This window comes from Theropithecus gelada, chromosome 1, assembly GCF_003255815.1.
Source record: "Theropithecus gelada isolate Dixy chromosome 1, Tgel_1.0, whole genome shotgun sequence".
Classification (NCBI taxonomy): domain Eukaryota; kingdom Metazoa; phylum Chordata; class Mammalia; order Primates; family Cercopithecidae; genus Theropithecus; species Theropithecus gelada.
In genome coordinates this window covers 125911471-125934142 of record NC_037668.1, presented here as the reverse complement: position 1 = coordinate 125934142, position 22672 = coordinate 125911471, and the positions used below count along the sequence as shown (strand labels likewise).

The 22672-nt window shown below is 31.5% G+C and overlaps 1 protein-coding gene across 2 annotated transcripts in view; it reads left to right on the top strand.

Annotated features, from left to right (window-relative positions):
* The window catches only part of DPYD (dihydropyrimidine dehydrogenase), an 849957-nt gene that overhangs the window by 219289 nt on the left and 607996 nt on the right, over positions 1–22672 (top strand). For both annotated transcript variants that reach the window (XR_003122348.1, XM_025405641.1), the window contains one exon: positions 18539–18735. Coding sequence is in view for 1 of the 2 variants with exons in the window: in XM_025405641.1 (XP_025261426.1) it covers positions 18539–18735 (197 nt within the window). In the remaining variant the exon portion in view is untranslated. The remainder of the gene's footprint in view (positions 1–18538; positions 18736–22672) is intronic.

The window sequence follows — 22672 nt, the reverse complement described above, 5'->3', positions numbered from 1 at the left end:
TGCTTTTTTGTTTTCTTTTTCTTTGCGGGTTTTTTTGTGGATCCTGTTTTGTCATTACTATTCAACTTTTTGCTGTTTCCACATTTGCAGTGTGAAAAAGCGACCTTCCTTCACACACTGGTGTGTTCATGCAATAAACAGGCGACTGAGGTGATTGTGACTCACTCTAGGAGGCACTTTTTTTCCCTAGTAATATTTTAATCCTATCATAACATTGTTTCAATAAAATAACTTGGAAATAATAGTTTGGTATAGATTTTATCAATCTCATGATGGTTTTTAAACTTCTCTGTACAAATATAACCCTTGACAATTTTATTTTGAAATGTGTGTATTTATTGGAATTTTGAAAGAATCATGTATTATTTACATTAAATAGACCACCTAGACTCTCATTGCCTCTGAAGCTTAATTAATGAATTGTTGGAAAAGCAGAAGGAAATCAGAATGCATCTTCCTACCCATTGTCTAAAGTTTGAAAAAAAAATTTTACATAGAAATTTAGCTGCATGTCAATCAGTTCTCTTCTGCTGATTAAAAAGTTATGGAGGCAATTTAGAAATACTAAAATTAAAAAATTCTAATTTTCCAGAATTTCTGTGTCAAAATGAATGAGAGCTGGAAAATTTATACTTAAAATTACCACCTCAATACTGAATTTTTAGGAATATACTGGATTATGATATTGGCATCTAAATATATAATTTATTTCACAAAAACATTTTTTAAGATTTTTCTAATATCTATGAAATATACCTTTTTATGGTATATACCTCTTAGCACTTTTATTTAGCTTTTATACTTTTATTGTACTAATATCCAGAATCTACAAGAAACTCAAACAAATCAGAAGAAAAAAAAATCCCATCAAAAAGTAGGCTAAGGACATGAATAGAGAATTTTCAGAAGAAGATATCCAAATGGCCACCAAAAATGTGAAAAAATACTCAGCATCACCAATCATCAGGGAAATACAAATTAAAACCAGAATGCAATACCACCTCCTGTAAGAACGGTCATAATTTAAAAATAAAAAAAATAATAGATGTTGGCATGGATGTGTTGAAAAGGGAACACTTTCACACTGCTGGTGGGAATGCAAACTAGTACAACCACTATGGAAAACAGTGTGGAAATTTCTTAAAGAACTAAAAGTTGATCTACCATTTGATCCAGCAGTCATACTACTGGGTCATTATATGAAAACAATACTTGATCACACATTTATAGCAGCACAATTCACAATTGCAAAAATGTGAAACCAGCCCAAATACACATCAGTCAATGACTGGATAATGAAAATGTTATACACACACACACATACACACACACACACACACCATGGAATACTACTCAGCCATAAAAAGGAACAAAATAATGGCATTTGCTGCAACCTAGATGGAGTTGGAGACCATTTTTCTAAGTGAATTAACTCAGGAATGGAAGCCAAACATCGTATGTTCTCACTCATAAGTGGAAGCTAACTTGTGAGGACACAAAAGCATAAGAATGATACAATAGACTTTGTGGACTTAGGGGGAAGAGAAATGGTGGGTGGCAGGATGAGGGATGAGACTACACATTGGGTACAGTGTACACTACTTGGGTGATGGGTGCACCAAATTCTCAGAAATCACTACTAAAGAGCTTATCAATGTAACAAAAAATCACCTGTTCCCCCAAAACTATTGAAATATTTTTAAATGTAAGAAATTTCTGCTTTTTTAAGCCAAAAAAGAGAATGGAACTGACATGCAATTCTAGATGAAATCAGGTGACTCATTCAGAAAAGAGTTATCTTTAGATTTTCCTTTTTTACATTAAATTTTTTTTTTTATTTTACCTTTTGTCTCTCAACAGGTTTCTAAACTATCACCTCTCATTTGACTTTACTCAATACTTGTCGTATCAGCATATACTATTTGCAGTAATGCAATAATTACTTTGAAATATACAATAAATGATTACAGTTACACTATTGTGCTACTGAACAGTAGATCTTATTCTATCTAAGTGTATTTTTGTACCCATTAACTATCTGGAATTAAATTGGATTTTTCATTAACACAAAGAAATGACAAATGCTTGAAGTATTGGCTATCCCAGTTACCCTGACTTGATCATTACACATTGTATGCATCTATCAAAATTTCACATGTACACCATACATGTTTGCAACTAGAATGTATTCATAATAACTAAAAATAAAAAATAAAAAATTGAAGACTTTTTTTCATGTAATTGATAAAATGTACTTTGTTTTATTTGCTTTGGATTGAACATATATTATAGATAAAATACTAAAGGGCATGATATTCTCTTCCCAAGTCAAGTACTCTGATTAATTGATGAATCTGCTCTATGTTTTATGTTTCCTAAGAAATTATAGTTCCACAAATAATGTGGAATTCTCAAATGAATGTTGAAGTTTAGAAACTTTCTCGTCTGTTTATTGACAATTCATCTTCCTCATCTTTTTTTTAAAAAAAGTTATTCTTTGAACATTGTGTGGTATATGTGGTGATGGAGGGATCTATTGATATAACACACTCATCCTAGATTCTCTACAGAAAGCCAGTTAACTCGGTTCCATTTATTGTGTAGTTTATTGTTTCCAGACTGATTTGTAATAACTCTTATTTTACATGGTAAGATAATATGTGTGAATTTGTCTGCTTTTGTTTTTTTTTGACAGGGTTCGGAGCTCTTTGGTTTTTTTTTTACATTGATCTATTTATGCATCCATTCACTGATGCAAAATGTATTAATTGCTACAGTTTTATATTTTTATATATGATGGGGTGTTTTATTCTTGATTTACCATTTTTATAATTTTGTGAACTATTCTTATGCTTTAATAACATGAAGATGGGATATTTCTTAAGGGTTAAAGAAATAATATACTATATATTCTAAGGGACTGTAAACATTTATTTCTATATTTTATCAAGGGTAGATACAGTTCAAGTTAAATTAGTCCAGTAAATATACACTAATACAATAAAAATGTCAAGTGTTATGAGGCTATATTAAAGAACGTTTAACAATTATTTAAATTACATCAACATTTATGTTTTGTTTAAACCCGATAATAGTTTTGAAGAATTGGGAATGGAGAAGGAACTTGTTCACTCAAATTAGTATATGATTGTTTTAGTACAGCAAATATTACTTCTACCGTATCTTCACCTTGGATATGGAAGTCACTGAAATTCTTAAACTTTTGTGTTCTACAACTGTATTTGAGGAGAATATAGAAATATGTATTCTAATGAACAATAGAGTATTGCAGGTCTGCTCTGAAATAATATATTTCTGTGATAAATTTCATCTATCAAATAGAAGAGTGAAGACGGAAATATTAAGTGCAAGCCCCATATTAAAACAGTCACTAAAAAAGATGAGTATTTGTACATAAACTGAAAAGTGAGTTTGGAAATACTCTAACTGTGTATTATGTTGGTTGCTTTATAAGTAAGATGATCAAATGACCGAGATAGGTTAGAGAATGATCAGGACATTATTAATAATCAGTCCAGTACAGCAGGAGTATACTAAGACCACCCCAGGCAAACTGGCTTATGTGAATATCCAGTGTAATAAGAGCCCACTAGGTAAGGATTCAGTTAATCAAACTAACATTGATTGGGCATCGATCAGCACTATGTGTTGTTGTAGACTGCTTCTTTACTACAAGTCCTAGGAAACATTGTAGTTTCTCAGGAAATAAAGCCAACAATTGAAATAATGTGGTAAATGCAATAAGACATATATGTTTACATTGGTTTACATTATAGTCCAATTTTCATTAATTTTTGTCACATGGTTTAGGAGGTGATTAGACCTTAGTGCAAATGAAAGTATCAGGCAGGGAGAAAATGCAGTTATACTGTATTTGCATAGTGCTTCGGTACATTTTTGTAATATCTCACTCTAAAATGCTGATAAACAGTGCTTGAGGGCATGCAAACCAGGTAATGTTTTTTCCATTTTGGACATAAGGAAACTAAGAATCGAAGTCATTACAAAATCACAGCTACTGTTAAATAAACTCCCAGTGTCCTGCACAATGTTAAGTACTTTATTTAGAGCTTGACTAATCCTCAAAATAACTCTCCAAAGTAATGTTGTTATTTCCATTTTACATATGAGTAACAGAAAGCTCCATGAAATTAATTAACTTCCACAACCTCACATCTAGTGAGAGGCAAATCTAGAATACAAGGCTAGTGGTTTAATTTTCATTATTTCGCAAACTCTAACTTACCCCAGATAATGTTACTACTCAAAGGCAGAGCCTCACTGTAAACCCTGGTTTTCTAGCTGTAAGGCGACGGTTGCATCTCCTAGGCTAGCCAAATATACTTAGTCACCATACCTCACAAGTCCTTGTTTTTCTGTTAGATATGAAGCAACTACATTGAAATACGTTGGGTAAGACCAACACATATGGTCTAGTAGTGTTTTTTTGTTGTTGTTGTTCTTTATTTTTTTAACTTCTGTAGCCAGGAGTGAATCTAAGTTTTATGGTGCTTCAGATAACAAAATGTTGGGTTCCTTCTTTAGAAATTACATTATAGCACTACTGAAAAATGTAAATACAAGGCCTTAAAAGGGATCTATGCAGGCCAGGCGTGGTGGGTCATGCCTGTAATCCCAACACTTTGGGAGGCCGAGGCAGGGAGATCACAAGGTCAGATCAAGACCATCCTGGCCAACATGGTGAAACCCTGTCTCTACTAAAAAAAATAAAAATTAAAAAATAAAAAATTAGCCAGCCATGGTGGTGTGCACCTGTAGTCTCAGCTACTCACGAGACTGAGGCAGGAGAATCACTTGAACCCAGAAGGCAGAGGTTGTAGTGAGCCGAGATCCCACCCTACACACCAGCCTGGCGAGAGAGTGAGACTCCATCTCAATAAATAAATAAATAAATAAATAAATAAATAGGGAGGTCTGTGTGATGAGGGACTTTGAAGCGTAAAGTGTTTATCTGCAGTTTTATTTTATTTTGGAATGCCTAAGTGTGATTTTGTGAAAGGTGGTATACAAGTAAATTTAGGAATAAACCTGGCACATTTATGATACAGTTTGACAAACTGATCAATAAAATCTATCAGTTCATGTTTGTAATCTAAAACCAAGATAAATTATCATGCTAATGAAAAATTACTAATATATATAGCTAATAACTTTTTGCAGGTCATTTATAAATAGGATATAGATTAGACTATAGTTTGTTAGATGGATTGTATGTCACACTTGCCCTATTATCCCAAAGTTTTATCACTTTAAATGAGATTTCTCTATACTACTTCTATTTAAAATAGCTTTAATATAGATTTCTCTATACTACTTCTATCAATTATTTATGAATGTTTTTCACCCACACCCAACCCTCAAACACAAAGGTGAATTATTTCTGAGGGAAGTAAGATATAGATGAAAAATATGCATTAAGCACTAATAAAATAAGTATTTTTTACCTGGGTAAAATGTGTCTGTCTGGAATGCAAATACAAGTAACAACTTTCAAGACTTGATTTGTGTCTCTCCTTTTTCTCTTAATGAAGTGATTAATAGAAAAGAATAATGTCTTGATAGAATTCACTAAATATCTGACATTCTTCTCCAGAAATCTTTAGAAATCTGTTAAAATAGTCCTTACTGGCACAATGACTTATAATAAAACTATGGGGCCAGATGAATTGCTAGATGATTTTCATCACAATATTTTAGTTTGCTTTAAAACTGTATCTTGATATTCAGAGCTTAAAAATAAGCTACAGTGATTTGGGGGCAATAACTTTAAATTTTACCAAAATTGCATGGTTAAAATTATTTGCTGTTAGTTTTTTCTAGGTTAGTTTTTAAAAATAAATGTAAATATATACAATTTCATGGGCAATTTACAGTTTTAAAAGATTCATTGGTTTAAGCTTCAACAACTTAAAAACATATACTTTAATAAAAATATTTGATGAATGATAATATAGAGTAGTATAAAGCAATATTATTGTATCAACATGAATCACTTGTAAAAGGCATGATGCTTTAAGTTAATATTTAAAGCCACTCATGTATCTCCAAATAACAATGATAAATAAAATTTAATGAAAGTAGAAAAAAAAAAAAAGAGGTGAACTGAAAAGGAAATATAAATACCTTTTGGGCCAGAAATGGTATAAAAACATGGAGACTTAGTTATTCTCTGCTAACTTCTGCTGGGGAGTGGTCTAGGGTAATAAGTGCCCAAAACATCTTGCATGGTAGAGGATGGGACTCAACTCCACCTCATAGAAAGTTTAAAAAAAATAGGTGCAACTGCTGTACAGAGCTGGGGCTTATAGAAAGCTGCAGAAAGAAGCAGAGACAGCTGTACAACAGGTGTTGTGGGCATGTGTCTATGGCACAGTGATTTGGTTCTGTGATACCTCTAATACCTTGAACTGGAACCCTGGACTTTACGAAACTTGGTTCTGCAGTGGGAGAGAGGGATAGGAGTATTGTTGATTGAAGGCCACCACATACCTGATATGAAGCCATAGGGGGAGTGCAATGAAAGAGAAAAAAATCACTCAGTGTAAATGAGAAACAAAAAGGTGGAAACTACATTAGGAAAGATAATTTATTGGTGATAATTTAAAGACTTACCTGATGGTACCTGACTTTATTCTAATGAAACACAAATAGTATTATAATCAGGCCCTTAAAATTAATATGTATAAATTAATATCCTAAAATGAGATAAAATAAAATCAGCAGTGAGTTTAATATAAAAAATAGTTGACTTGATTTACACTGTAATGACAATCTCAATAGAAAAGGTCAGTTTTGGGCTGGATAGAGGCACAAATTGCAGAACTAAAGAAATAAAAAATAAAAATATTATCTGAGTGTTCAACCAGAATACAATAAAGAGATACGAATAAATGAAAAGTTTAATAGAGAAGTTCAGAAGCTTCTAAGACTCCAATACACATGTAAGGGGAGGTCTTAAAGTAGAGAGAGAGAGACTGACACAGGAGGAGCCTTAAAGCAGTTATGGTGGAAAATTTTCCAGAAGAAAGGAAAGATGAAAGGTCTTCACCTAGACACAGGGTTGTGGTAATATTGTGCAATACTAAAGATAATGAGAATCAGAACTTCAAGATAAAGGGAAAGCAGATTACTTGAAAAACCAAATGACAATTACTCTGACCTTAGATTTCTCATCAGCATCTACTAAGAGTTATTCTTTAGAAGGAAGGAAACAAATGTGGAAAAAAGAAGAAAAGAAACAATGTGTAAAAATATGGTTGTGAATATAATTAAATATTGATCCCAGAATAATAATAACTTATTTTGAGGTTTTAAAAATAAAGATATGAAAAAAGTTTTATAATATTGACAAGGAAGTGTTTTGGAAGATAAAAATAATAGAAAAAATCAAAAGGTGTAATATTCATAAACATTTATACACATGACAACATAACCTTACTCAAAATTTGTAAGGTTTATTTGTATAAAGTTTATTAGATTGATTTAAGAAATCTATAGTTTTCTGAGCCTGACTAACATAGAACAAGTGCATCTTTTCCATGCACTTGCAGAACATTTATCAAAACTGACCATGTACTAAAAAACAGTGACTTATAAGTGTGCAGATAGTCCCCAGCTTAGTGATTCAACTTAAGATTTTTTGACTTTAAAATAGTGTAAAAGTGATACACATTTAGTAGAAAACTAACTTCAAATACTCATTCAACTACATTATTTTTAACTTTCAGTACTGTATATTTGATAAATTACATGAAATATTCAGCACTTTATTCTATAACAGGCTTTGTGGTAGATGATTTTGCCTATCTGTGGGCTAATGTAAGTGTCCTGAACATATGATTTTGGATGAGTAAAGTTTGTCATAACCAAACTATAAACACTTACGTTTTCAACTATATTTGGTCAGTTTAAATCATTTTATTCAATTTGTTTATCAAATCCCCAATATAACCTTTGTATAGTCATAATAACATGGACTTAATGTTCAAATAATCTTGTGAGTCAGTTCCTTTGCATAGAAAATGAACAATGATACCTAAAGTCAAAGATTTTTAGGATTGGAAATATAAATGTTAAGTTCCCCAGAGAGTGCCTTGTAAAGAGAAGACATTCATCACAAGAAGCTATCACCATTGACTCTAACCCTCACAATAAATTGCTGAAATAATCATTGCTCTTTTAATTTTCAGAGTTGGTATTTAGAAAGGCAAAGTACTCTCTAATATAATATATATTTTTTGTTGTTGTTTTTAAGATTTGACTTATGTGTCAATTTCTCTTCTGGGTAGGTTTTACCTTCCCGAATATTCTGAGAGCACCATTTGTGAAAATTAACCCTGTACCAGACAGGCTGCACAGTAATATATTTTATTAAAAATAAGACATATTAGTGCTCTATTATCCAGGGAGCTACTTACTGGAGAGTCTATGTTTTTATTCATACTGGTGTCTAGGACATAGAAGGTACATAAACAATACCTACCAAATTGAAAAGGAAATTGAATGAAAGAATATTCTGATTTCAGCTAACACGGTATTTTTAACCTGTCAGTTGTACCTCTCAATGTCTATTTTAATAATATGAAAATTATGGAAAAATTTTTTGAGAATTACTAATACAGTAATAATTTTGATAACTAAAAATTTGACATGACATGAAGTTTTTATCATTTCTAATACATTTGAAACAGAGTTCTCACTTTTGGTGTTCCTGGTCTAATTGTTGTGAAGAAAACTATTTGTCAAGGAGCCCAAGTATATTTCTTTTCAAAGGATGAATGCAGTGATTTGTATGTACTCAGTATTTCCTTTGACTTGTTTTACAAAAGGAAACAAATAACAAAGAAAATTACATAGAAGCATCTCCTAGAAGGTATGTAATTTCAGGTAACTTACTTTTGGATGCACAAATAGCAATCTTTCCCCATTCAGGCATTCAAAAGGTAATGAGACATTCATCCCACTAATTAAGTAACTCAAGAAACTGAAACCAGCAAAAGAAAAACTGATGTAATATTTTTATTAAGATTTATCTTAGACCTACACTGATGAAATAACATTCCTTTAGAAATTACCAGAAATTATTTTTGTTTTATAATGAAATCAAGCTAAACACTTGCAAGAGTATAATCCTCTTATGAGGTATGCAGAATACTACCATACTGTTACAATTCATCCTTCAACTAGTAGAGATATTCTAAAATTTCCAAGAATATTTTACTTCTCATGACTTCCCTATAGCATGTATTTGCTATTGTTTGTTTAATTAGAACAAACAGAGTAATTCAGGAATAATTACAGCTATCAAACATTTATGTTTATTTTCATTATGTACTGTTTTAGAAAACAAGAAAGGTTAAAACGAGCAAGAGTTACCCTCAAATTTGTATTGGTAAATATACTTTTATTTACAATGCTTTCTCCTTTTTCATTTATAGAGCACTATAGAAAATTGTACTGTTTCTGTCTCCAGAAGGTGAGGAGACTTAGGGCTCCTCTCTGCATTGCAATCTTTCCATTTTAAGTATCAGTTTAATCTCTCCCTTACTTCAAAGTAATGTGAAAATTATGGAGAAAATACTGGTAAAGTCAATTTGGACTGATGAAATAAATGCACTTTCTAGATGAATGAAAGGTGAGAAATCACAGAATGAATATGCAAGAAAATGAATATTATAAATGTTCCTCAAGGGTGTACTGTGTACCCACAATATTAAAAAATGTAAAAGTAAAATTAAAAAAAATATATATCACGTACTTACAAAGTAAAAATAATGGAAAGTAAAATTTAAAAAAGGATATTCACTTTTAAATAATTATTCTTCTTTATCACTAAGGTAGAACTGTTTTCCTTGGTGACTTTTACTACTTTGTTTAAGCATATCACTGGAGTCCAGGAATTTTGAAATTAATCAAAATCTTGTTGAGTGCCTATTAAAATAATCTTAAAATAGTCCACATGATACAATATTTGTGGGGAAGGGAACACCTTAAAAAGAACACAAATACAATGTTATAAGACAAGAAAAGGAAATGAAATATACACAGAGAAGGAAAAAATAAAACTGTCTTTGTTAGTGGATGACAGAATTGTCTATGTAGAAAATTCCAAAGAATCCACAGAAAAACCCCTGAAACTAATACACAATTATGGCAAAAAGGGATATAAGATTAATATACAAAAGTCAGCCACTTTTCTTTCCGATAGCAATAAATGATTAGAATTTGACATTAAAAATATAACATTTACATTTGCATCCTTAAAAACGAAATGCTTAGATATCAGTCTAATAAAATATGTATAAGATGTATATGAGAAAGACTATGAAACTGTGATGAAATAAATAAAAAATACTAAGTAAATGGAGACATATAGACATATTCCAGGTTTCCAAATAGAAGACTTAGTATTTTCAAGTTGTCAGGTCTTCCCAGTTTGATCTATAGAGTCAGTGCAATCCCAAATCAAAATATCAGGAAACTATTTTATAGATATTGACAAATGGATTTTAAAGTTTACATAGAGAGGCAAAAGAGCATAATATTGAACAACAAATTTGGAGGACTCAGACTAACTGACTTTAAGACTTACTGTAAAGCTGCAGTAATCAAGATAGTGTGGTATTGTTAAAGTAATAGACAATAGATCACTAAAACAGAATAGAGAGCCCAGAAATAGACACACATAAATATGGCCAACTTATCTTTGACAAAAAAGCAAAGGCAATACAATGGAAAAAGAATAGTGTTTTCAACAAATGATGTTTGTACCACCCTACTTCCATATGTAAAAAAGTGAATCTGGAAACAGACCGTACGTACACCCATTAAAAAAATAATTAAAGATGGATCATAAACCTCAATGTAAAATGCAAAACTACAGAACTCTTAGAAAATAACATGGGAGGAAATCTAGATGACCTTGGGTTAGGCAATGACTTTTTAGGTACAACATCAAAGGCTAGATATATAAAATAAATTATTGATAAGATGGACTTCATCAAATATAAAAAATTCTGAGCTTGGTGTGGTAGCATGTACCTGTAGTCCTGTCTACTCAGGAGGCTGAGGGAGGATTGCTTGAGTGCAGGAGTTTGAGACCAGCCTGGGGAACATAGTGAGACTCTCATCTCAAAACAAACACAGAAACAAAATTAAAACTTCTATTCTGCAGGAAACTTTCTTGAAAGAAAATGAAAAGACCAGCCACAGACTAGGAGAAAATATTTGCCAAAGACATATCTGATAAAGAACTATTATCCAAAATGTCCAAAAGTCTCTTACAACCCCAAAATATGAAAACAACCCATTTAAAAAATGATACAAAGACCTTAGCAATATCTCACCAAGAAAGATATACAGATGGAAAATAAGTATCTGAATAGATGCTTCACATATGTCATTAGGGAAATGCAACATAAAACAACAGTGAGATACCACTATACTATTACAATGTTTAGTCTGCTCAGTTTGCTATAACAAAATACCATAAACTGAATAGCTTATAAACAACAAAAATTATTTCTCTCAGTTCTAGATGCTGGGAATTCCAAATCAAAGTGTTTGTAGATTTATAATGTGCTCATAACCTGCCTTCTGGTCAAAGGTAAAGGCTTTTTATTGTGCCTGTCTCACATGTGGCAGGGGCAAGGTAGTTCCCCTGGGGCTGTTTTTAAGGGAACTAATCTAATTGAGGAGGGCTCCTCATGACCTAGTCACCTCCTAAGGCTCTCATGACCTAATCACTTTTTAAAAACCCCACCTTTCTAACATTTGTGGTTAGTTTTCAACATATGAATTGAATTGCAGTGGGGGGGCATGGACACAAACATTCAGAGGAGACCAAACAGCCAAAATGCAGAAAACTGACAACACCAAATGCTGAGAGGATGAGGAGAAATAGGAACTTTATTCTTTCCTGGTGGGAATGAAAAATGGTACAGACAATTTGGAAGACAGTTTGACAGTATCTTGCAAAATTAAACATACTCTTATATGATCTAGCAATTTACCCCAAAGGGTTGAAAACTTACATTAACGTGCAAACCTGCACTTGGGTATTTATAGCAGCTTTATTCATAATCACCAGAATTTCTGAGATATCCTTCAGTAAGTGAATGCATAAATACACTACGGTACATACAGATATTGCAATATTATTCAGGATTAAAAAGAAAGGAGCTATCAAGCCATGGAGAGACATGCAGGAAACTTAAATGTATGTTACTAAATGAAAGAAGCCAATCTGAAAAGGCTGTATATTGTATGATTTCAACTGTATGGCATTCTAGAAAAGGCAAAACTATGGAGACACTAAAGACCAGTGATTGCTGGGGAGAAGGTGAGAGAGGGATGCATATGGAGATTAAGAAGATTTTTAGGACAGTGAAAGAAACTATTATGTATGATGCTGTAGTCCTATGATGCTATTTTCATAATAAAATTTTTGCAAACCCATTGAAGGTTCACCAGTTGTAATAAATGTACTCAAATGTAGCACTCTGGAGAGGACGTTGATAATAGGGAGTCAATTCTCTTAATGTACCAACTACCTTAGTTCTCTGGTGTCAGGGTAGCATGGTGGGAAACAAGATGAGGTAGTTCAGTGTTTTTTAAACACTTCATGAACAATTGTTGATTTGTAAAGTTAATTTATTATAATAACTAGCTATTTTTGTTAGTAGATTGACTAGAATATATTATATCAAAATATATTTTATCGGAACATATGAATTTAATATACTAAAATATAACACATTCTAAGTGGGTTAGGAATGACAAATTCATATATTTATTTCAGTTATACATTTCTTATTGGAAAATTAGAGATATATAATGAACTTTTTAACAATTACTGTGAAAATGTGATAATAACAGAGTTTAAGAGTTCAGGCTTTGGAGTCAAGTAGCCTTAGGATAAAATCTTTTGCATATGAACCTGACCACAGTTTTTTCATCTAGGAAATGGATCTAATAATTGTACCTCCATAAAAGGAGGGTTGAAGACTAAATGATAGAGATTTAACATAAAGCCTGGAACAGAGGATATATTTCAAAAAATATTGGCCTTCTTATTATTGTGGGGAAAATACATATTAGGTATACTTTTCATTCATCTTTAAATACTTCAGTTACTCTCTTCTGATATTAACAAGTTTATTTCATTTATTATATTGTTTCGGCAGTTGACCCTTCAACTTAAAAATTAAATCGTAGAATATTAGTCAGTTGATGGACAACTGACATTTGCTTAAAAGAAAAAGAGAGGGGTCTTTCTCACCAAAGAGCCAAATTATTTTAGAATATTTTTGTTACATTATGAAACAACAGGGAACTATATTCTAAGATATATCTCTTAGGAATTTGATACTGTAAATAACTGGACCTAATGTATCTTTTATGCATAATTTATTTGTAATTTTATGTTACACTTCTCTGAAGACTGATGTAGTTTAATAAACAGAATGAAAAATATTATTTCTGAAAAATATTATTCATATTTACGGACATTTTGAGTTGTATAACTTGTTTTAATTGACTAACTTTTCCAAACTTTTATTTTTAATTTTAACAAAATTAAGTTAATTCTCTGTTTTTTTTTTAACTTACACAATCTATTCATTGGCAGTTTAAAGTGTTACATTATTAGTTACTTTAATTTATATTTTTCATAAAATGCCAACTCTAGATTTATAATTGATTTCACTTTTCATAGTTTCATAATATACTTAAATGCAAATCACTACCCCCCATTCACCCACAAAATATTTTTGGAGTGATTTATTTGGCTTTTTGTCCATTTGCTCTCATTTTGTCAGAATTAGGCTACATTCATGGAAGTATACTGTGTATACATGAAGTAATCCATTATTTGTATTTCAGTTAAAAAAGAATTAGTTGCTGATGTTTTAAAGGGGTAGAGGGCCACTTATGCCTTCAGGTCTGTATTAAGTTGGAAAATGTAACATATATTTCAGAATTTAGGGTTGATGATAGAAGAATATTAGTGGCTAAAAAAACATTGAATGAGTGCTGACGTATTACCTAGGTGCAATAGTGTGCTGAAGCCAGCTTGGACCAGCTCTAGTACTGATTAAATTTTTAGGAATTTTGTAAATGGGTTGTGAAACACAGTAATTGTGAAAAATTAAAGTATATAAACATGTAGTCATGAAAATCATATTAAAATAACTATAACAAAGACTACAAACTCACTGCCTCTAAATTATTTATTTCCCATTAATTATGCTCATGAGATTATTTATATCTATTGCATCATATGTTTGAAATTTTAATTTTTGCAGTAATGGATGTGTTCAATGTATTATCCACTAGCCACATGTAGTTATTGAGCACTTGCAATATGATTAGTGCTACTGAGGTCTTTGCATTTTTAATTTTATTTAATTTTAATTTGAAGTTAGTCAAATGTGGCTAGTGGATTCCGTCTTGGACACTATGAGTTTAGATACATTCTGTCTCATAGAATTTGAATGCTAGGTGAAATGAGAATAACATTTGCTGTATGGGCAGGCAGTTTCCTAAAGCACTTTCAAGATATAATTAGCTCATTAAATCCTCAAAGCCTCTCTATGAAATATATTTTATTAATCCCACCTTATTAAGGAGACTGAGGTGTAGAAATGTTAAAGGACTTGTTCAATTCCATACATCATGAGAATGATGGAAGTCAAGACTCAACCCCAAGAGTCTAGTTTCAATGCCATACTTTTAAAAATATACCACCTGTTGTGCTGAAATTCACAAAAGTGTGATTCAATTATTTACTACCTTAAAAATTGCATCAAGGTTAATCCAAACTCCTGTAAAACTCAGGGGGAAATCCCAGTGCAATAAAAGGTTGTAAAGAAAAAATCCCAGAACAGAGCAGGCAAAGGGATACCAATTGATAGATTAGTTTATTGAGCCAAGCAATGTAATGAGCATGTATTGAACAACTCTTAAGCTGCGGTGCCTGGGGTTGAGCAAATCAGGGGCTAACAATTTACATTCTAGTATGTGCTCCTGATACTGAGTGTACTGAAGAGTGTGCTTGCTTTCATTTCTTAAAACACTTTAAGAGTCTTTAACTCTGTTTTGGGTACTTAGTTGGGATTCAGTAAACATTTTTTAAAATAATTCAATGTTTGCATTTGATAATTTTTTTAAAAGAAGGCTTAAAAGTTTTATTCAAAAAATTAAAATATTTTACGTGAAGATACATACATATTGTTTATTATTTGGTAATTTCTACTTTATTATTTGCATGCCATTACCTAGAATTTGTGTCAGATATGTTAGGTGTTTCAGAACTTACCTATTTCTTGCTTCTGAGTGAATGCTGAGCACAAATTCTATTCCATTTGGTTATCACACTAGGGTTATTCACATTATAATGAATGCTGTAGCCTAAAACAATTCTTAGTAGTCATATTAAATCTGCTTCCATTGTAAAAGATATCATATATAAATGATACTTAAATCATGAACGTCTTCATTTAAGATTTGTTAAAATGCAGTGTTATTTGTAAATGTTAACAGATTTTAACATGGGAAAGTTAAATATTTAATTATTAGTTCACAAAGCTAAAATTATTCAACTAAATATGAAAGAAATTAGTATTTATTTAATCCCTAAATGAAATTAGCTGTATCTCTGTTTTCTGATCAGAGATCTTTGATCACGTTAAATGTATGTTTTAAATACTTATGAAAAGTATGTGAAATCTTTCTTTGGGGAAATATAAAAAATATATTTTAACTACATTTTAATTAATGATCTAATAAAATAAATATTTATGAAAAGTATGTGAAACCTTTCTTTGGGGAAATGTAAAATATATTTTAACTACATTTTAATTAATGGTCATATAAAATTATTTATTAATTTAGAACTGGAATTTAGTTCCCTGTTCATGTTGCTTAGAAAGGAATAAAAGATAACAATATGTGTTGATTAAAAAATAATATGTAAGAAAATCTGTGCTGTTTGGATAGCACAGGGAAGAGAAGGAACACATATTAATAATTTGTAAATAATGCAAATTGTAGCTGGGAATAAATTATTATATTATCAATTTAAGCTCATTAATTAACATATATTCCCCCTTATATGTAAAAACACTGAATACTAAAATATGAATTCAAAGATGTTGTCTTCCCTTAAATAATTTATGGTCTAAGAGAGGAAACAGATAAGTAAACCAGTAAAATGTTACAAATTATTAGAATGAAAATGACAAAATATTATGAGACCATTTATCAGCGCCGTTCATCTCATGCTGAGAAATTGACCCTATAATACTTGTTGATAATACCCTCTTTAATTTTTTTTTAAATAAGACCATTTGGATGTGCCTTATGTGTTTTGACTTTATTTACAGTAGTTGGTGGTACATGTGGGATGAGGTTAAGAAAATGTAAAGTCCTGTCACCTTTATTCCTCACTCTTAAGAAAACTTATATTTATATCTATCGATCTCTCTCTGGGTTTCCAGGAGAGAAAGTTACTGCTTTGACCTATTAAATGCAAACAACTCTGTGAGCCAATCCGTTAGATAGCATAAATAACTTACCTATAATATGGATTTATTCATTGGCCACTTCTATTGGTAGTCAAGTTTTGATGAGAGTAGAATAATGAGACCATTGTGATTTATTTCTTCTGCTTTTAGTTCTATCAATTTCCCTTCATATATTTAAAATTGTAATTTAGAGCCTATAGATTTAGAATTATAAAATCTTGTTGAAAGATTGACCATTTCCTTGCTATGAAATGTTCTTCAAATTTAGTAGTGCATCTTGCCTTAAAGTCTAATATTTCTAATATTGTTATATATGTACCAGCTTTCTTTTGGTTAGTGTTTGCATTGTATAACTTTGTCTAGTCTTTAACTTTACACTTACCTATCTGTGCTCTTACATTTAAGGTGTTTGTCTTCCATAACTTTTGTCTTTCAATTGGAATTTTAGTCCATTTACATTTAATATAATTTCTCATGTTTATGTTTATATTTACCATCTTACCATTTTTTTTTGTTTCCCACCCTCTACCACCTATTTATAATAATTTTAATTAATACATTTTGATAATATATTTTTAAATCCCACTCCTTCCTTCCACAGTAGCTAGTTAATGATTTTTGCTAAATATATTTTACTAAATGTACTTAGTAAATTTAATTTTTTTTATTTTTAACAAATTCCAGTTTTGTGTTGAAGTTTACATTCTTCTTATATATTTTTGAACATATAAATCATAGTTATTCTAAAATTTACATTTGATAACCACACTTACTAGATTATGTATGTATCCCTTTCAATTTTTTTAGGTTTATTTTTCTTGCAGGCTTGGACATTTTAAAATAAAAACCCAAACATCTTATAAAAAATTTGTAGAAACTGTGGTCGACTTATTATTCACAGAAAGTGTATTCTATCATTTGGTAGATAGATAAGAGTGAGGACTGATCACTGTCATTTAAATCCAGGGCTGAGTTGACAAGGCTGGATTGGCTATTTACCTCTCATTTGCCCTACTTATAGAGTGTAGCACTCCAGAAGCTTCAGCTGTACGCTGGGGTATTTACTAGGGCTCTTTCTTATTTAGTCACTCCAGTTTTTGTTTTTCCTGGATCATCTGGTTTTCTCTTTATTTCCTTAGGTTTTTGTTGTATGCACTTTAAGATTTAAGCTCACTTTCCTGCACTTTATTTTGCTCCAGGTTAATGGCCTCCTACATTTCCAAAACTCTGTGTCTCTCTGGTTTCAAAAGACTGCCAACATCTCTTTTCTGAGCTGTGGTTCTCTTCAAGATTCTTAGCCTTCCTCCCTTTGGTAAGAAGTGTCAAATCCCTCAGGGGAAAAGTGACTTCTGGTCACCTAACTTCGTTCTTACTTTCTCTCTGAGATGTTAGCCCGTCCAAGATGCCTGCATCAGTAGTTATTGAATGCTTCAACTATTTTTTTAAATCATTATTCTCCCAAAGTTAATCTATCATCATCAAGAGCAGAATTCAAGAAATTATTTGTTAAATGTCTACTGTGTGCCATGGTAATGCTAACTCCTCTAATGCAAGGGTAATGTGTTTACATGTGATGTGACATGTTTTCTGATTCAAGGAACTAACATTCTACTGACTGACGTGGAAACATAATACATGCCACAGATAGGTTGGTAAGTGGTTATGGTAGAGACATATGGATTATGCTGTAGGAGCTTAGAGGAGATGCACTTAACTTACCCTCTAGGTGGGAGTAGGGAATGTGCCCCAGAAGTGTTTCCTAGAGGAGGCATGACTCTAGAAAGGAAAGATTGAGAGTTAGCCATAAATCCTCGTCTAGTTGACACAATAAAAGTTGTAAGTATACCATATTAATACTGAAAATGTATTGCTCGTTGCTATTTAAAACAAGAATTAATTTGAAACATTAAAAATATGTTTGAGGATGTAAGCTAGTTTCAAAATTTTAACGATGGCAATTGATTTCTCCATAGGTATTCAAGGCAATGAGTATCCCACAGATCAGAAATCCGTCCCTGCCTCCCCCAGAAAAAATGTCTGAAGCCTATTCTGCAAAGATTGCTCTTTTTGGTGCTGGGCCTGCAAGTATAAGTTGTGCTTCCTTTTTGGCTCGATTGGGGTACTCTGACATCACTATATTTGAAAAACAAGAATATGTTGGTGGTTTAAGGTAATGCCTACATTTATTTCATGTTTATAGTGTCAGAAATGAGGGAGCAAAACAATTATGAATATTGTTGGTTCATGATCATATAGAAACTTCAGGCTCACAGATGGTATTTTAAATGTTCTTTTTCCAAATGTTCACATTTTGATTACATTATTCACTTTAAAATTTGCAGTTGGCTTGAAACAATATTTATTTAAGAAATTTTCTCTCTAGTTCTGTGAATTTAAGAGAAATCTCTGCAAATTATTTTTTGATTATGAGAACCAACCATATGAAAGATGGTTTTAGCCCTGTGAATATTTCTTTTAATGGAGATATACCTGAAAATCATGGATATTAGTGATGGGGAAAACCTAGCTCCATGGAATATTGGACTATTCATTGTGTTGTCTAATTAGATATGTTGTCTTACATATTTTCAGTTTAAAATTTCTTAAGTCTTACTTTTGACTACTAGAAATGTATTTAAATATAACATTTTTAAAATCATGCAATCATACCATTCCCATGAAGATTTATACATGGGAATGGGAATATATATTGAAAATAAACAGAACTCTATACTAGACATATATTTCATTATCATAAAGAAATAAAATTTATTATGATTAGGGAGTAGATACTGCTTAAAACATTTGATACAAAGTAAAGAATTTGGATGGTAACTGAATAATATTACTCAATTGATTTTTATTTTCCCTGCATATACTATTAAAAAATCGTGGATTATAAAAATCTGTTTCTATGCTTAACATTTAAATTTGTTATGGCTACTGCCCTATGTGTAACCAATAAATTAATCATACCCAATAATCACAGAGGATAAATTTAATCAAGTCGTTACTAAAATTTGTGAAGTTTCTTACCTTTTTTGGCACCTCTGAATATATGTTAATAAATGTATAAATTTCAATATTACTCAAACAACAATATGCTAAGCCCAAGATAATACAAAATTATCAATTATTTGTATCATTGATAGAAATATGTTGAGATGTTTATTGACATAAATATTGATGTATAAGCTATCATTAATATAATCTTACTTGACTGAATCATCAAGCAAAAATATCACATACTAGGAAGACCCTTTAGTGTGGATATGAAACATAAACAACCTGATTGTTAAGAAATAATTATTCTTCTGTATTGATGTTCCACTACTCTGAATTTCAAAAGATTACATGTATTTTATGAATTTATTTTTCTGGAAAGTAAAATGTCCTATATATTGTTTCACTGGAAAGATTTAGACTATCATGTTAATGGCATTTACCACAGCTTTATTCATTAGAAAAAGACATAGTCTATTAACAATATATGTATAAGAATTGTATGTTTTTTTTTCAGTTATACACATCAGTGAATATCTGAGTTAACTTTTAAAATATGAACTTAATTTTGCACCCTAGTAAGCTGGGAAAAATCTCTTTGCCACTTGATTGCATTTTCACAAAAGGGCTAAAATGGAACCCACCCTGTTTATCAATTACTCTGTATTGCCAATTTTGGTAGAAGATTACTGTTGTTAGCCTATCTCTTTTTTAACTCAAATGCAGGATAGATATTTGTAATTAATATAAATTAGTACTAAAGTTGGTTTTTTAAAATTTATTTGCTGTACATGTTTTAGTGAGGACAGACTTCTTTGGATTCATGACCAAACATGGTGGTTTTTCTTTTAAAGTTGTTAAATTTTTTCTTTTGGCTTTGAATCTTTTCAGTGTGTAGAGACAATATGAAATATTTAATCAATCTCATTTGTACTGTCCCATGGTAAAGGCATTCTGTGTCACTGTTACAGGATTATAAAAACTGACGCTGGAATTTAGCCAGAATTACAATCACAAAACTTTCCTGTTAATTTATTTTCTACTTATGATTGCCTCTTATTCTGTTGTGTCTTCAAAGTGGCTAAAAATGATTAAATTAGCTTTGTATTTGAAATCAATTGCTTAAGGAAGTAATGTCAAGTTTTATCTTTCCTTCTGCTTTGCATCCATACAGATTCTTTTATCCCTGGTGAATTAGTATCACAACAACTTTTTAAGAAATCGCTAGAGTCAGTGAAAAATATCTAGGATTAATATCTAGTGCATTGAGCACATCAATTATTTTTAATGTTGCAACAAATTTATAAAATAATCAGTAGTTTTACTTTCCTCTAACAGTGGCTTCTTTTATCAGGGCACGAGTTTAACAAGGTTAAAAGGGTTTGATATTATAACAAAGATAAACAAAATAGTGTTAAGAGATTTTTAAGAATGTATGCACATATATACTTTCTGTTTTTTTGCTTATAAATTAATATATAAGAATTTTGATGTTATTGTTAGGAAGGATAGTGAGGCCAATGCTGCCCTTTGCTTTACCTCTTTCAAATTTTATATCGTTTTTATTAGGCCTATTACTTTTCTTGTTGATTGACAGTAAAGAGAAATGGAGTCTAGGTGAAATAGTTATAGCAATAGGAAATATTTTGAGAATGTGTGATGTAATACAAATTTAAAGTCTATTATCCATATGGTAATGAACTGAAGCATGCCTCTGTCAGAGTATGAGAATTGTGCTTTAAAAAGAATGGAAAGTTGTTATAGATACATTTCATTACATGAAAGAAACATGAAAATAGAAGAAAGATTTTTTTTCATGTTGTCTTGACATTCCACTGACTATACTAAAGGATTTATGATTACAAGAAAAATTTTTTTCAAAACCTTAGATTGTTACAGGATCAGAGATAGAAGAAAAGTTTGTTTTCCTAAGCACAACAAACTTGGAAAATAATCATTCCTATTAAATTCTGTCTTCTGTCCTTTTATCTCCTTTCTCACCATGCAGTCTTCAGAGTAATCTCATTTACTCTCATAGTTTCAACTACCACCTACATGCAAATTTCTTAAAAATCCCTATCTGCTCTGACCTCTTTCTCCATTCTGAGCAACAGATTTATACATTCAAATCCTAGATATCTCTTCATAAACTTCTTATCAATGATCAATGTTGCTTCTCTTCCTGAGTTTGCCATCTCAGGGGATGGCATCACCAAAATGAGGATTATCTGGGCTACTCTTTAGTATCCTGGCAATTCCGTTTTACAAACACTGTAAAAAAATGTCCTCTGATATCCTTTACCTCTCAATTTCCTTTTTTTTTTTTTGGATCTGGCACTTTCACCCTGGCTGGAGTGCAGTGGTGAGATCTAGGCTCACTGCAACTTCTACCTTCCGGGTTCAAGAGATTCTCCTGACTCCGCCTCCCAAATAGCTGGAACTATAGGCAGGCACTACCACGCCTGGCTGATTTTTGTATTTTTAATAAAGATGGGGTTTCACTATGTTGGCCAGGTTGGTCTTGAACTCCTTACCTCAAGCAATCTATCCGCCTTGGCCTCCCAAAATGCTGGGATTACAGGCGTGAGCCACTGCGCCGGGCCACCTCTCACTTTCTTTACCACTGCAGTAACCTCCTTCCTGATTTGTCTTTTCAGATTCATTCTTCCTTTAGTTTCCAAATCTGATTTTATTACTCTTCCACTTGAAACCTTTCAACAACTCCTCCTAACCTCAGAGATAACGGATCTGGCCTGGCATAAAAACCCTTCCAAGACCTGATATCTACCTGTATTTTCCCCTTTCTCCTTCCCTCCATTCCTTCCTTCAGTATATATATCAATCACTTGACTATGAGCTGGTCATGATTTCTGGCTCTATTTAGAGCATAAAAGTAAACAAGGCAAAGTGCCGTCTCATGGGGCCTATATTTTAGTCATGGGGAGACAGACAATAAACCAACAATAAACCAAATATAGAGTATATTAGGTGATGATAAAGGAGGAAGTTTTTTAAAAAATGATGGATTAGTGGTATACCTAGTATACTAGATACTCAGAATAGATTTTTTTAACATGCTATCCTCTGGTCTATACAATAAAATT